At 38.2% G+C, this 12,554-nt stretch overlaps 1 protein-coding gene across 2 annotated transcripts in view; it reads left to right on the top strand.

Moving 5' to 3' along the window:
• The window catches only part of LOC144661742 (vacuolar protein sorting-associated protein 16 homolog), a 34,737-nt gene extending 22,574 nt beyond the window's left edge, over positions 1-12,163 (top strand). Inside the window, exons 16-26 of one of the 2 annotated variants that reach the window (XM_078522566.1) lie at positions 444-578; positions 1,526-1,634; positions 2,048-2,145; positions 2,623-2,727; positions 4,998-5,075; positions 6,247-6,348; positions 6,794-6,861; positions 7,506-7,602; positions 8,268-8,371; positions 11,646-11,800; positions 11,845-12,163. In XM_078522566.1, the coding sequence (XP_078378692.1) occupies positions 444-578; positions 1,526-1,634; positions 2,048-2,145; positions 2,623-2,727; positions 4,998-5,075; positions 6,247-6,348; positions 6,794-6,861; positions 7,506-7,602; positions 8,268-8,371; positions 11,646-11,790 (1,041 nt within the window). In that variant the 3' untranslated portion in view covers positions 11,791-11,800; positions 11,845-12,163. Of the gene's footprint in view, positions 1-443; positions 579-1,525; positions 1,635-2,047; positions 2,146-2,622; positions 2,728-4,997; positions 5,076-6,246; positions 6,349-6,793; positions 6,862-7,505; positions 7,603-8,267; positions 8,372-11,645 lie in introns of both variants that reach the window. The other variant, XM_078522565.1, reaches the window with a different exon arrangement.
• Positions 12,164-12,554: the final 391 nt, after the last annotated feature.

Genomic DNA, 12,554 nt, shown 5'->3' on the forward strand with positions numbered 1-12,554 from the left:
CTTTCTTTGGTTTTGCGTGGTTTGGTGTGTTCAAAAAACAGTGCTTGGTATAAGATATGCAAAATGACTTTCAAATCAGTTTTTTTCTTGTCTTTTCAATCATGATTGTGGTTTTGAAATGTTCAGGACATTCTTGTGTAACTTTACCTCTACAAGATCAAGAAAGCGAGGGGAATTAAGAAATGGTTTAAAGAGGTTGTTGTAATTAATGTTAAGCTATACGTATTCAAAGTACAAAATGTTGATATTTTCTTTGCAAAATTCCAGCGACTCTGTCTCTGTTTTGTTGCCAACCCCTTATAGAAATCAAAAACCACTGTTATAAGTCGTTTTAGATAAAACAACTGTTTTATTGCAAAGTTTCTCCGCGGCTCATTTTGAAGCTTGTAAAATGCTTCTATATTCTAATTAAAACAAGTCAATATTGTGTATTTTTGTTGAAGGTCCAACAGGCAAATGTTGATGACGAGGAAATAGCTCGTGCCATCAACTCTAAGCTCGGTGAGACTCCTGGGATATCATATTCAGAGATAGCTTCCAAAGCAGTGGATTGTGGGAGAACGCACCTAGCTATCAAGGTCAGTGGGTGTCATTACCAGTGATCAAAATGAAAGTTCTCCTTAAAATTTCTATGCAACGTCATATATTCAATTTATGAGAATAAGTGTGTTGATTGTGAAAAAGCCGTCTTAATATTTCAATAATTAATGACAATCTGTAGCTAGGTCATGAGGTTGAAGTTTTGGAAACCCGTCTTCTAAATCTCTTCTTTGATTAAGAAAAAAAAATCGAAATAGTAATTATAAATGAATGTAGTTGATCCATTTCTCTAAAGTATTCCATATAATATGAATAAACCGTGCCAAGAGACGTTGTTGAACGCGAGCGGAGAGTGGTTTTTAAAAAATAAGACTAAGACTGTGGTCGCACAAGAACAACAACAGTCTGCCATTATAACCCGCTAATTCAAACTCGGGTATTTTGAATTGCCCGTTATTTCGAGCTAAAACCCATTTCCCTTGGATTTGCCCTTCAGTCATTTACTATCGGCGTATATTTCGAGCTATTTTTTTTTATTACCCTGACGATTCGTACTAACGGGGTTCAACTGTTTTCGAAACGTCGCTTTTAAAAAGACATTTTTAACATCAAAAAGTCTCTTCAAGATGCAGATCTTTTTATTATAAGAATTTGTATGTTGACAGAACTAATTATTAGTATCGTCGATTTCTTCTTGTTAGGCTTTGATTATCACTTTTAAGTGAATGAATTTTTTTAAATTGAAAAAGCGACCAAATGCTACCATATTTCAGAAATCAAATTATATGGAAATTAGTTGGGCTAGGGTTTCTGCTCCCCCTGCCTGTCAGTGGGTATAAGGGTTTTTGTACTTGATAAATAGGCGGCCACGTTGAAAAACAACTTTAATCTCTTCTTACGCATTCGATTTTCGCGTGTTCATATTACGTCACATTGATCACGTGCCCCACCACACCTATTTAAAACGTCTCTTTTACTTCGGTAGCTTTTGGACTATGAAGCAAAGGCCGCTGACCAAGTACCACTGCTCATGCGCATGAAGAAAGATGACCTGGCACTGGAGAAGGCGATCATGAGCGGGGACACGGACCTAGGTAAACAGTGAACATGCGCACTGCGGGTCTGTACACTATCGAAAATTTAAGGTGGCTCTGAACTACTTCACTGGAAATTTTTTAGACTTTGCATGGGATAAACAATGTCGATGAACAAAACAAAACTGCACTTAACAGGCCCATGTTCACCCGTTTGGCTTTGTGGTCGTGTGTTATTGCTTTGACAAGTGACAATCTTGTTTCAAAACAACGAGAAACGACCGCAAAGGTTATACTGTTACTATGGTAACCTGTTAAGTCATAACGTTGACCTCAAGTTTGTTCACCAACGATTGGCATTCGTTTTATACCATTATTGTATCAACAACTAACAAAGTATGGTATTGTCGATACATCAAAGTATTTGGGCAGGAAACCGTAACCAGCCACCTTAACCTGTCGTGTTTTTTTAGTGTACATGGTTGTGATGCATCTAAAGGATAACCTGACCCTGGGAGAGTTCCTGATGGCCATACGTCACCGACCAGTTGCACTCAGCCTCTACATCAAGGTGAGTCTTGAGACAGGCCTAGTCAACGGTTTAAACATTTCTTTAAACGAGATGTCACAGTATCGCAGTATAAGTCATCAAAATTTGATGCCATGAGATATCACTCTATAACTTAAATTTGTGATTTAATTGTCGCGATTTTTGTGTAAAAAAGGCAGAAGTGCAGTCGTCCTCTGAACTCGTCAATCATTAAGAGGGTAAAGTTAAAATGGTCATGGAAGTGGAAGGAAATAGGTGCAAGGGAATGGAAAGAACGTTATGAAATCCCAATTTTTGAAACCACTGATGCCTACTTGGAAGTTGATGGATGAAAATGTTTGCCATCCAGCATATAAATATTTTCATTGTTTATTAGCATTTGATTTCTGGTGTTCATTTGTTTTCGTTCACTAAAACAAAGCGTAAAGCACCTACTACTCTATCTGTACTTGTTGACTTGTATTACATATATGCATTACGGACCTATTTTTCTTGCAGTATTGTAAGGAACAAGATCGCCGTACACTTGTTGACTTGTTTTACCAAGATGATCAGTTTTTAAACAGCGGCAACGCCTATGTACAGGACAGCTACAATGAGAAGGTCAGTCAGCTAATGTATCATCAACATAAATATTCTACCTACTAGTCTCTCTACATTCCGTCTTGATCACTGTTAGCTGAGTTTGCATATCAGAGCGGGTTTCAACTGACTGGAAAACTAAGACCAATCACAACAAACGAACGACACAATGACCTTGAAGTAGATACACGTGACCTGCGCCAAGCGCGAGAAAACGCACGTGACCCAAGCGTCGCTTTTAAAGTGCAAACCTGTTGAATTCTTGTAAATGAATTTCCTATTTAGAAAGATGAAAAGAATAAAAATTGTGGGAAGGTGCCAAAACTTTGAAAGGAACTGCATGTAATAGAGCCTTTGAAGGGGTGGGAGGGGGAGGATTTGAGCAGCTGACGAAACACACGCATAACTCCTTAAAAAAAAAACGTTCGACCAAAAATTCCAGAAGTTTCGGAACGGTTCCGAATGTTGACCACATTTCCTGAAAAGGCTTACAGAAATCCCGAAAGCTGTTTAATTTCCAGAATGCGAACCATTCGACCGAAAACCCCTGAAAATTCCGGGTTTTTAGTCCGGCGGCTTAGCTCGAAATTTTAGTTGAATTGTGCACTTTTTGATACAAGCATGAAACTTGGCACAATGAAAGTGGTCACCAACAGAAGTTTTTTCAGATATAGTGCCAAGTCCGAAAACCGCCGGTTTCCATGGAAACCGTAATTTATTAAAATTAATTATTAATTTGTTTGTTTATTGACTTTATTGGTCTCAAAATTTACCAAAATAATTTAAAAAAAAGAAAAGGACCAAAAAGGAATTGCACGAACGGAAAATAATGTTACCCATGCGAGGCGCAACCCTAAAAACTAGTAAGAATGGTGATAAAAATCTTAATTTTTTTTTTAAAATAATACAATAAATCTAATTTATTACTTATAGTTAAAAATTATGGTTAAAAATCTAATTGATTACTTATAGCTAAAGTTAGAAAACAAGTTGAATATAATATTAGGCACAAAAATTAAGAGCGGTGGCAAGGGCAGTTACGGAAGAGGAACCAGGTGCAGGGCATGTCAATATCATAGGTGGTGTCCAGTAAAGTTAAATAAGTGGCGCGCAGAAAATATTTGAATAAACTTAGGCTAGAAAATTTGTCGTGAGGGGCGAGATTACAGATAGTGTTCCAAGGTTTTACAATTCTATTGAAAAAAGAAGCTTGAAAAGTTGCGGTTTTACAGTAAGCAGGTTTAAGTACGAGGGTGGGGTTTATAGAGCGGGACCGCCATGCGTGACGAAAGTAACATATCGATCAATATTTAGGTCAGTGTATCCAGAAATACAGTTATAGAAAAATAAAAGATCTCTCAGTTTCCTGTCATATGTTAGTGGTAGCAAGCGAAGAGTCAGCAGTCGTTGTTTGTAGGACATCTCGCCGATTCTAGTTCTTAGTATCCAGCGAGTGGTGCGCCTCTGGACTCTTTCTAGGATCGTTCTCAAATTGACACTAGCAGGAGCAGCTGGTTTATAGACAAATACTATTATGTCAGGTAGTGATACCAAGTCGCACGTACAAAATATAGATGACTGTTCACAGCCCTATATTATCCTATTTTTCTTCTGTTAGCGAACGGTTCACCGATCGCGAGAGACCTGGACGCTAGCGCAAAACGAAAGACGCAAGGGAGCAGAGGGCGGGGAACGAAAAATCTTTTCCCATGCAATAATTTCCGACTAAATTATTGGTATAAAACAGATGGTAAAAAATAACAACTGTAAGCCTAATTTAAAGTATTCATATCTGTATTTATGAATAAAAATCTACAATAAAAGGTTTATAAAAGTACAGAAGAAGTACTTCGTGGGGGAGGGGCCTCTCGGCTGAAAACTTCATTGCTGTTTACTAGCTGAAAATGGGAAATTAGCGTTGGCACTATATCAAGAATTGATTAGTATGCGAATGCTTGTAATCCCGCAAAGTTTGGTGCTTGTATCAATAATCGCACAATTCAGGAGCTAAGCCGCCGGACTATTTCTTTTTTGGGAAATTTCGTCAAAAATTTCCATTTTCGATGCAGTCAACCGGAAAATTCTGTTCTGATGCGCCAAAAGATATTGTGCAGAAATTCTAAAAGGGAAAGCGCCCTAAGTGATCAATTTGCCCAAACTTAGCCATCCTTGTCGAGTCTCTTTTTTTTTTTGTAACGCTTCTTAAGCTATTCACAACAGTAATACGATTTGATCAGTGATCGTAGCAAGAACTTAAATAGTAAACATTGCTTCTTATTGCTTTTGTTTAGACGCTGGAGTCCAAGATAAAAACACTATCTAAAGCTCAAATGTCTTACCAACAAGGAAACTTCACTTTTTACGCCAAGGTAAGCACTGTTGCTTCACATTACTGTTGACTCTATAAAAAAAAGAAAACGCTTGTTTCTGTGTTATTGTTCTTGTTTTGATTCAAAGTTACTCAAATTGAAATGGCGTTCACGTTATGTTGTTATAACGTGTGTTATAATTAAACTCATAAGAACTTATAACAACATTGATTTCTGAACGCTCTTTATATTTCTTACATAATTTGAGCCTGAAAATGTTCTTGGTTTTTAAAAGTTAAAGAAAGATGAGATTGTTGTATATCACCCCAAAACGTATTCAAGTTGTGCATGAACATTTCGAGTATCATACGATGGCAGTATTAATCTCAGGCTAGATTTGCACAGACTTTGATTAAGTTTGTATAAATGTTTGTCATTTTCGCAATAAATAAAATCACAAAATTTGCCAAAATTTCAGTTAAAGGGACATGGTCATCGTTCACGTTTTGAAAAAAGTCCACCTTAACCCGAAATCAAAATCGTATGGAGAACCTTCAGAAATCTGCTTCAATCTTCAAAGTGTTTTTTTTTTTTCTAAATTTTCCCATTTAGTGAAACACTAAGAAGATTGAAGCAGATTTCTGAAGGTTTGGTTTGAAAAAAGTCCACAGTGGTCTTTTTTCAAAATGTGAAAACTAGTGTCCAGGTCAGCGCGTTAAGAACGTCCCTTTAAGGTTACAGTGAGTGTCCAGTGAGTTTGTGTCCAGATCTTCTCTATTTGCGAGAATATCTAAGCGCTAGATTAGCCAGGAATCGGGTAAGTGGTTGCATATGATTCCGGTTTCCGTAGTGTGAAGCAGCTAGAGATATTGCTACTCCCCCCTGGATGGGATGCTAGTCCATCACAGGGTTACCCCCAGCATGTTTGTCAGGTTAGCATAACAGTTGACTGGTTCCCATTTATACTTCTGTGCGAAGAGAGGCACTGTGAGAGAAATGTGTGTCCCAAGAGTGTAACACAATCATCCTGGCCAGGGAACGCAGCTGCCCGGATTCCTATGAGCGGAAGTGAGGCTAATATTTTCATGAATGCTCATCTTAAGTTACATTTTACAAAACGCTATTTATTCCTGAGTTATTGTGGCAATGTAATACTTGCCGATACTTGCCCTCGATAGTGCAAAATGAATGCGTGACCAAAGGTTGTCACGCTCTCTCCTGTCACTTGCAGGCAACAGAAGAACAGATCAAACTAATGGAATACCAGGTGAAACTGGAGGAGAAGTACAGAAAGTCATTTACGGATCTGTCATTAAGCGATACAATTTATCAGGTATGAAGAGCATAAAGTAGCAGGTATTTACCAGCTTAAGAAGGGGCACTATTTACCATTTACATAAGGGGACTATCTTGAATGGGTCTATCAATAAGGAACACTACAAGGGGTCTGTTTATAGGGGACACTACCTATAGGAGTCTTCAATGTAGCGGCACTATCTACAAGGAGCTGTCTATAAAGGGTCTATGAACGGAACCATCAGCCGTACAAAGCAAAAGAACGAAAGATATAGGACTTTGGGATGCAGAAAATGAATGCAGTTGTAGACCATTTGATTTTCAATTAATTGAACAAAGCGTAGAGGCAGCGTGCCGGCTTAGGGCGCTGAATTTAAAAACTGAAGGTCCCCGGTTCAAATACTAGTCGCGAGTTCTTCTAGTCGGCTGCTTTTTGTTAATAGCCTTGGAACTGGTCTGAAGAATTAATTATCTTGTTATAGTGCGTTCTTCTAGGAGATCAAAAAGTAGCTGAACAACTGAAGAAAGAATTTAAAGTTCCAGACAAAAGGTTGGTAATTTCTCTATTGTGTGCAAGTAAATCAGAGTCTGTGTACAAACAAACTTTCAAGTGAATTTGCTCTTTATCCCACCTATTTTACGTTATTTTAACCAAAACACTTAAGTTGCAATGACTGAATCGAAATTTTGGAACTTAAATTGTTAAATGACAAGTGGTATGGCTACAAATTTTCTACTTTCGCTACACTTGATGAGACCTGTTGACACACATTCAAAAGTTCAAAGTTTTATCAATGTGCGGGCAGCATTCATTACTTAATTGAAGAGCTAGTAGAACTATATCAATTTAAACTCACGAAAAACTGCACAAGTAACACTCGACTTCCGGGTAACTCCAAAAAAATAAATAATTAAATGTTGGTTTCACGGTACATGCTGGCAGGCGAAGAGTCCAAAACAAAAATGGTGACGTAAGAAAAATGTCATGCAAAATAGAGCTTTTGCTATCAGTTAAGCCTGCAAAGACCGGGATTAGAATTTCGAGCAAAAGTCAATAAGGCTGTGGTTGGCAAAATATCCACTGTGATTGGTCAGGCCGTGCTGCACCAATCAGAAACGGATAAAGCAACACAATGAACAGAAACCCTGCCTCACGGTTCAATATTCAACTGTATTTTATCCGTTTATTGTCAGGTTCTACTGGCTCAAAGTCAGGGCCTTGGCTGAAAGTCGCAACTGGTTGGAACTTGACAGATTTTCCAAAGCGCGCAAGTCCTTGATAGGATACGAGGTGACTTGTTGGTCATCTTAATATTAATTTCCTTGAAATCCGTTTTTTCTGGGGGAGTGGAGAAAAGGGCGTTACGCACGCTTCTCCGGTAGAGGGGCGCTGTGTGCAAGAGGAGAACACCGATAATTAACTTTAAGCGCTGCATAAAAATCATTGACCCTCACCCTTTTTGCGCCAGCCCTCCCCACCCTCTTTATGATGACTGGTGCCTGAAATCCACGCTTCTGTTAACACAAACGGTAGTGTGTACTAGATGCCTTCAGTCCAACCTCAACTCACACCACTATTACATGATTTTTAGGTAGTAAACAAAATCTCCGTTCAGGCCAATGCTGTCCACACTAGCCAAGGTTAGCATGAAGCAACAAGAAAAATATTTCCACCCCACCTCAGGCTCTTCCCGTCTCCCTAATTGTGATGCGTCTATCACAGATTTCCCTCCCTCCCTCCCTCCCTTCCACTTTCGGATTTCACCTCAGTATGCATTCGTTCTTGTGGATGGAAAGATGCCCGTGTCTTGGAGATAACGAATAGAGGAACCGACAAATAAAATTTAAAGTGCCATGGAATTTGGAGATAGGTGTCGGCTTTTTAATTGTAAGGAACTTTTTACCAAAGTCAAATGTCAAAATACTTTTTTAACCTTGAATTGTTTTTTCATTCAGCCATTTTTTGAAGCGTGCCTGGAATTCAACAATAGAATAGAAGCAGAGAAATATGTTCCACGAGTCCTGCCAGAGAATAAAGTGGCCTGCTTCATCAAAATTGGGTATGGTAAATTCTTTGTTGCATTCCCTTCTCTGTCTCACATCTTATCTGATTTATATAATCATACACAGTGAACAAATCAAGTTTTTACATGTTTTGTTATCTTGGAGCTGCCAGATCGAATAGTTTCCACTGTTAAAGAAACGATGTGAGACCAGCTTAAGGTGGCTCGACCCAGTTTTTTTCTAGCGATACCTATCATCTTTGAAACCCTCATACTTAAAGGGATTAATGTCAATGACATATCCACTATATCACATGGATTACACATAGACATAGACATAGAAAGACACCAGATCACGGTAATTAACGGCAGTCGATCCAGCCTACAGACAGTGAAATTTGGCGTACCACAAGGATCTGTCCTTGGTCCTCTACTTTTTGCATTGTTCTGCAACGATCTGCCAAATATAACCGATGGTAGTGAAGGAGAGCTTCACATGTATGCTGATGACACAACCATCTACGTCGCGGCCACAAGTCCGGACATGGTAGCCACCGTGCTAAATTACATCTTACGGAAATTATATCGCTGGTGTTGTCAAAATTTGCTGACGCCACACCCGGGAAAAACAGAATATATGCTGCTATACCGAGGATCATTTACTGGCCCTTTACAAAGCATTAAGCTTGGGGAAAATAACATCAGGCAAGTCACTTCAGCAAGGTGTCTAGGTGTCCAAATAGACAGTGCACTCAAATGGAACATTCATGTCAAAGAACTGTGTAAACGTTTCACCCAGAAACTGAACCTTTTAAGATCATTGTATTTTTTGCCAATTCCTGCGAGAGTAGACTTTTATTTTAAAGTAATTTTACCGTCTGTAATGTACGGTATGATAGTCTGGGGGTCGTGTGGCTCAACACTTTTTAGTGACTTAGAAAAAATCCATGTGCGTGCCGCCAAGATAATTTTCGGCTTAGACTGGTTCACCCCTTCAGAAGACGTACTGCGTCAAGCAAAGTGGATACCATTGAGGCAAATGTACATCCGCAGGGTACTTTGTTTTGTCTTCAAATGTGTATCTGGAGGTGCTCCGGTCCAATTACAACACTTGTGGACGGAGCAGAAGACTAATTACAATCTTAGAAGGAAAAATTGCTTGTCAGTACCAAGACCAAAGACTGACTTTCTCAAAAAGTCGATTACTTATGAAGGGGCCACATTATGGAATTCTTTGAATAACGAGGCCCGCCTTAAAGAATCGTTGGCAAGTTTCAAGGGTGCTTTGAAAGTATTAGGGATTTAGAGGTTGTGTATTTTTGTTTGTTTGGAATGCTTAGTTTGTAGTGATTAATTTGTTATTTAAGGGTTTAGTTAGCTTCAATAGTAATTTGTAAACACGACCACATCAGCTATGCTGCAAAACATTTATCGTGTATAAATAAAAGCTTTTATTATTATTATTTATTATTATTATTATTAGACTGAACTGCAATATGATATAAATTTTTGGGAGATCGAAATGAATATCACGTGACAATGACGTCACACAGGTTTTTGCTCTGAATCGAATTTTAGCCCGTAACCGCATTTTCTCTCAAGATCCTTCACGCTACGTATACCTTGGGTGTTTGCCTTCAGCTCTGCGGAGTTTCATCGAAATCTACAAGAGGAATTTTGAAATATCTTGGAATTTCTTTTTAGATGGTATAATTTATGCGTAAAATAAAGACAAGACTTCATATGAAGAAATTTGCTCCTTTTTTGATGTTTAATGAGAGTCTTTAGCCCTCATTCCTTTTAAAAATGTCCCATATCCGATATCCAAACGGTAAGAAGTAGGTAGACTTGCGCGATTTCAAAAAAAATTGAAATATATGAATCATAGTGAAGCTCAATGTTTAGCTCTATTTACCAATTTTACGCCTACTTTCGCAAAAAAGCGATTTTTTTTTAAAACTCGTCGATGAATTTTCTCTAAAATTTTTCAGGGTGGCAATTGATCAGTACACTACACAATCCCTGAATTTCATGCTCATTGAAAACTTCTAAGGTTGTCTAAATTAAACGCAAAATTGAGTAAATATTGAAGCGATTTCGTAGTTTTGAATAATTTTGTGCTCTGGGATTTCCTATTGTTTCGAGTTAAGCACAACATCGAATTCCTGTGCACCACGCGTCAAATGACTACGCTTGGCTACCTTCCGAAAGCTTTCCAACTCGAAACAATAGGAAATCCCAGAGCACAAAATTATTCAAAACTACGAGATCGCTTCAATATTTACTTAATTTTGCGTTTATTTTAGACAACCTTAGAAGTTTTCAATGAGCATGAAATTCAGGGATTGTGTAGTGTACTAATCAATTGCAACCCTGAAAAATTTTGGAGAAAATTCATCGACGAGGTTTGAAATAATCGCTTTTTTGCGAAAGTAGGCGGAAAATTGGTAAATAGAGCTAAACATTGAGCTTCACTATGATTCATATATTTCAATTTTTTTTGAAATCGCGCAAGTCTACCTACTTCTTACCGTTTGGATATCGGATATGGGACATTTTTAAAAGGAATGAGGGCTAAAGACTCTCATTAAACATCAAAAAAGGAGCAAATTTCTTTATATGAAGTCTTGTCTTTATTTTACGCATAAATTATACCATCTAAAAAGAAATTCCAAGATATTTCAAAATTCCTCTTGTAGATTTCGATGAAACTCCGCAGAGCTGAAGGCAAACACCCAAGGTATACGTAACATGAAGGATCTTGAGAGAAAATGCGGTTACGGGCTAAAATTCGATTCAGAGCAAAAACCTGTGTGACGTCATTGTCACGTGATATTCATTTCGATCTCCCAAAAATTTATATCATATTGCAGTTCAGTCTATGTGTAATCCATGTGATATAGTGGATATGTCATTGACATTAATCCCTTTAAGTATGAGGGTTTCAAAGATGATAGGTATCGCTAGAAAAAAACTGGGTCGAGCCACCTTAAAAGGACGTCTTTCTTAGCGCGGCCATTCCCATCCTTTTCAACAGTAACTTTGGAGATTCGAGTGGGAAAAAATTCATACTGATGACTTAGGGTGTCGTTTCTCTCATTGGCTGATACTTGCGCGCGAAAATCTGTATTAACCAATCAGAGACACCGTACAGATTTCTGACGAGCTGTGTCTCTAGTATGCCATGTGAAGGCTCTTGTGCTTGATGTGTTTCACACGAGGACTAAATGAATTCTGTACTTTCTACATTTATATTGCGTTGTGACGACTGGCTAGCAAACTTGTTCACTAACTCTGCTAATTCCTGGTTAATTTCTTGATTGATTCCCAGCAAATTTGAAGACGCAGCAGAAACAGCTTTCGCTCAGAAGAGCGAGGAAGGCCTGGATCTAGTTCTCGGAAAATGTGCCTCGTCGAATCGTCCGCTGGCCAACCGAATTCAGGAAATGAAGGCTCACTTACGCCAAAGACGATAACATACAAAACTTAAAATAATCGTCAAATTATATAAAAGCATAGAATACATTAAATTTCTTTCACATTTTGTGTATCGAAAATAGTCACAATACGTTATGGGAAGGGGGAGGGGTAGAGTAAATTTTTCGACCACCAAGGCTCATCGCAGAGATGATGGTGGGAATAAAATGATAGTGTATGTAACGCTTTGAAGAAATCTGACAAATATGTTGATCAGTCACTGGTACAAGCTACTTGGAGGAAAAACTCCGAGATTTGCTCACAGGAATCGAGCCTTGACACACTGATTGGTGTCAGGCTCTATTCCTGTTAAGACAACTCAGAAGATTTTTAGGGAAGCTTGTGTCAGTACAAGTTTTATTTCCTTTGATTTTAATCAGAGGTTTTTTTAAAAAAACCTCTCTATTGTTAATTTTGTCATGACATGATGTTTACTAAACGAGGAGTGTTTTTGAAAACCTCGCTATAAATCTAGCCAATCTTGTAGTCATCTTGAATGTGTAGTTTGTGTTTACTATAAAATGAGCTGAAAGTTCAACCGCATCTTGATCTAATGTAAAGACATTGAGAATAAATACTTTTTTATAAATCTTGCGTTTTTTCCTCTTAGTGAGATCCTGAAAGCGAGTTCAAAGTTTGATGTTCATAGTTTTAGATAAACGCACCCCCCTCACACACTATCCCCCCATTACCCGACACCCACTTCCAGGAAATGAAAACGCCCATTGTATTAAAAGAATGTAGAGAAAGGTATTTGTTAAAC

Source organism: Oculina patagonica, chromosome 7, assembly GCF_052425735.1.
Source record: "Oculina patagonica isolate OP01 chromosome 7, crgOcupat, whole genome shotgun sequence".
NCBI classification, from domain to species: Eukaryota; Metazoa; Cnidaria; class Anthozoa; order Scleractinia; family Oculinidae; genus Oculina; species Oculina patagonica.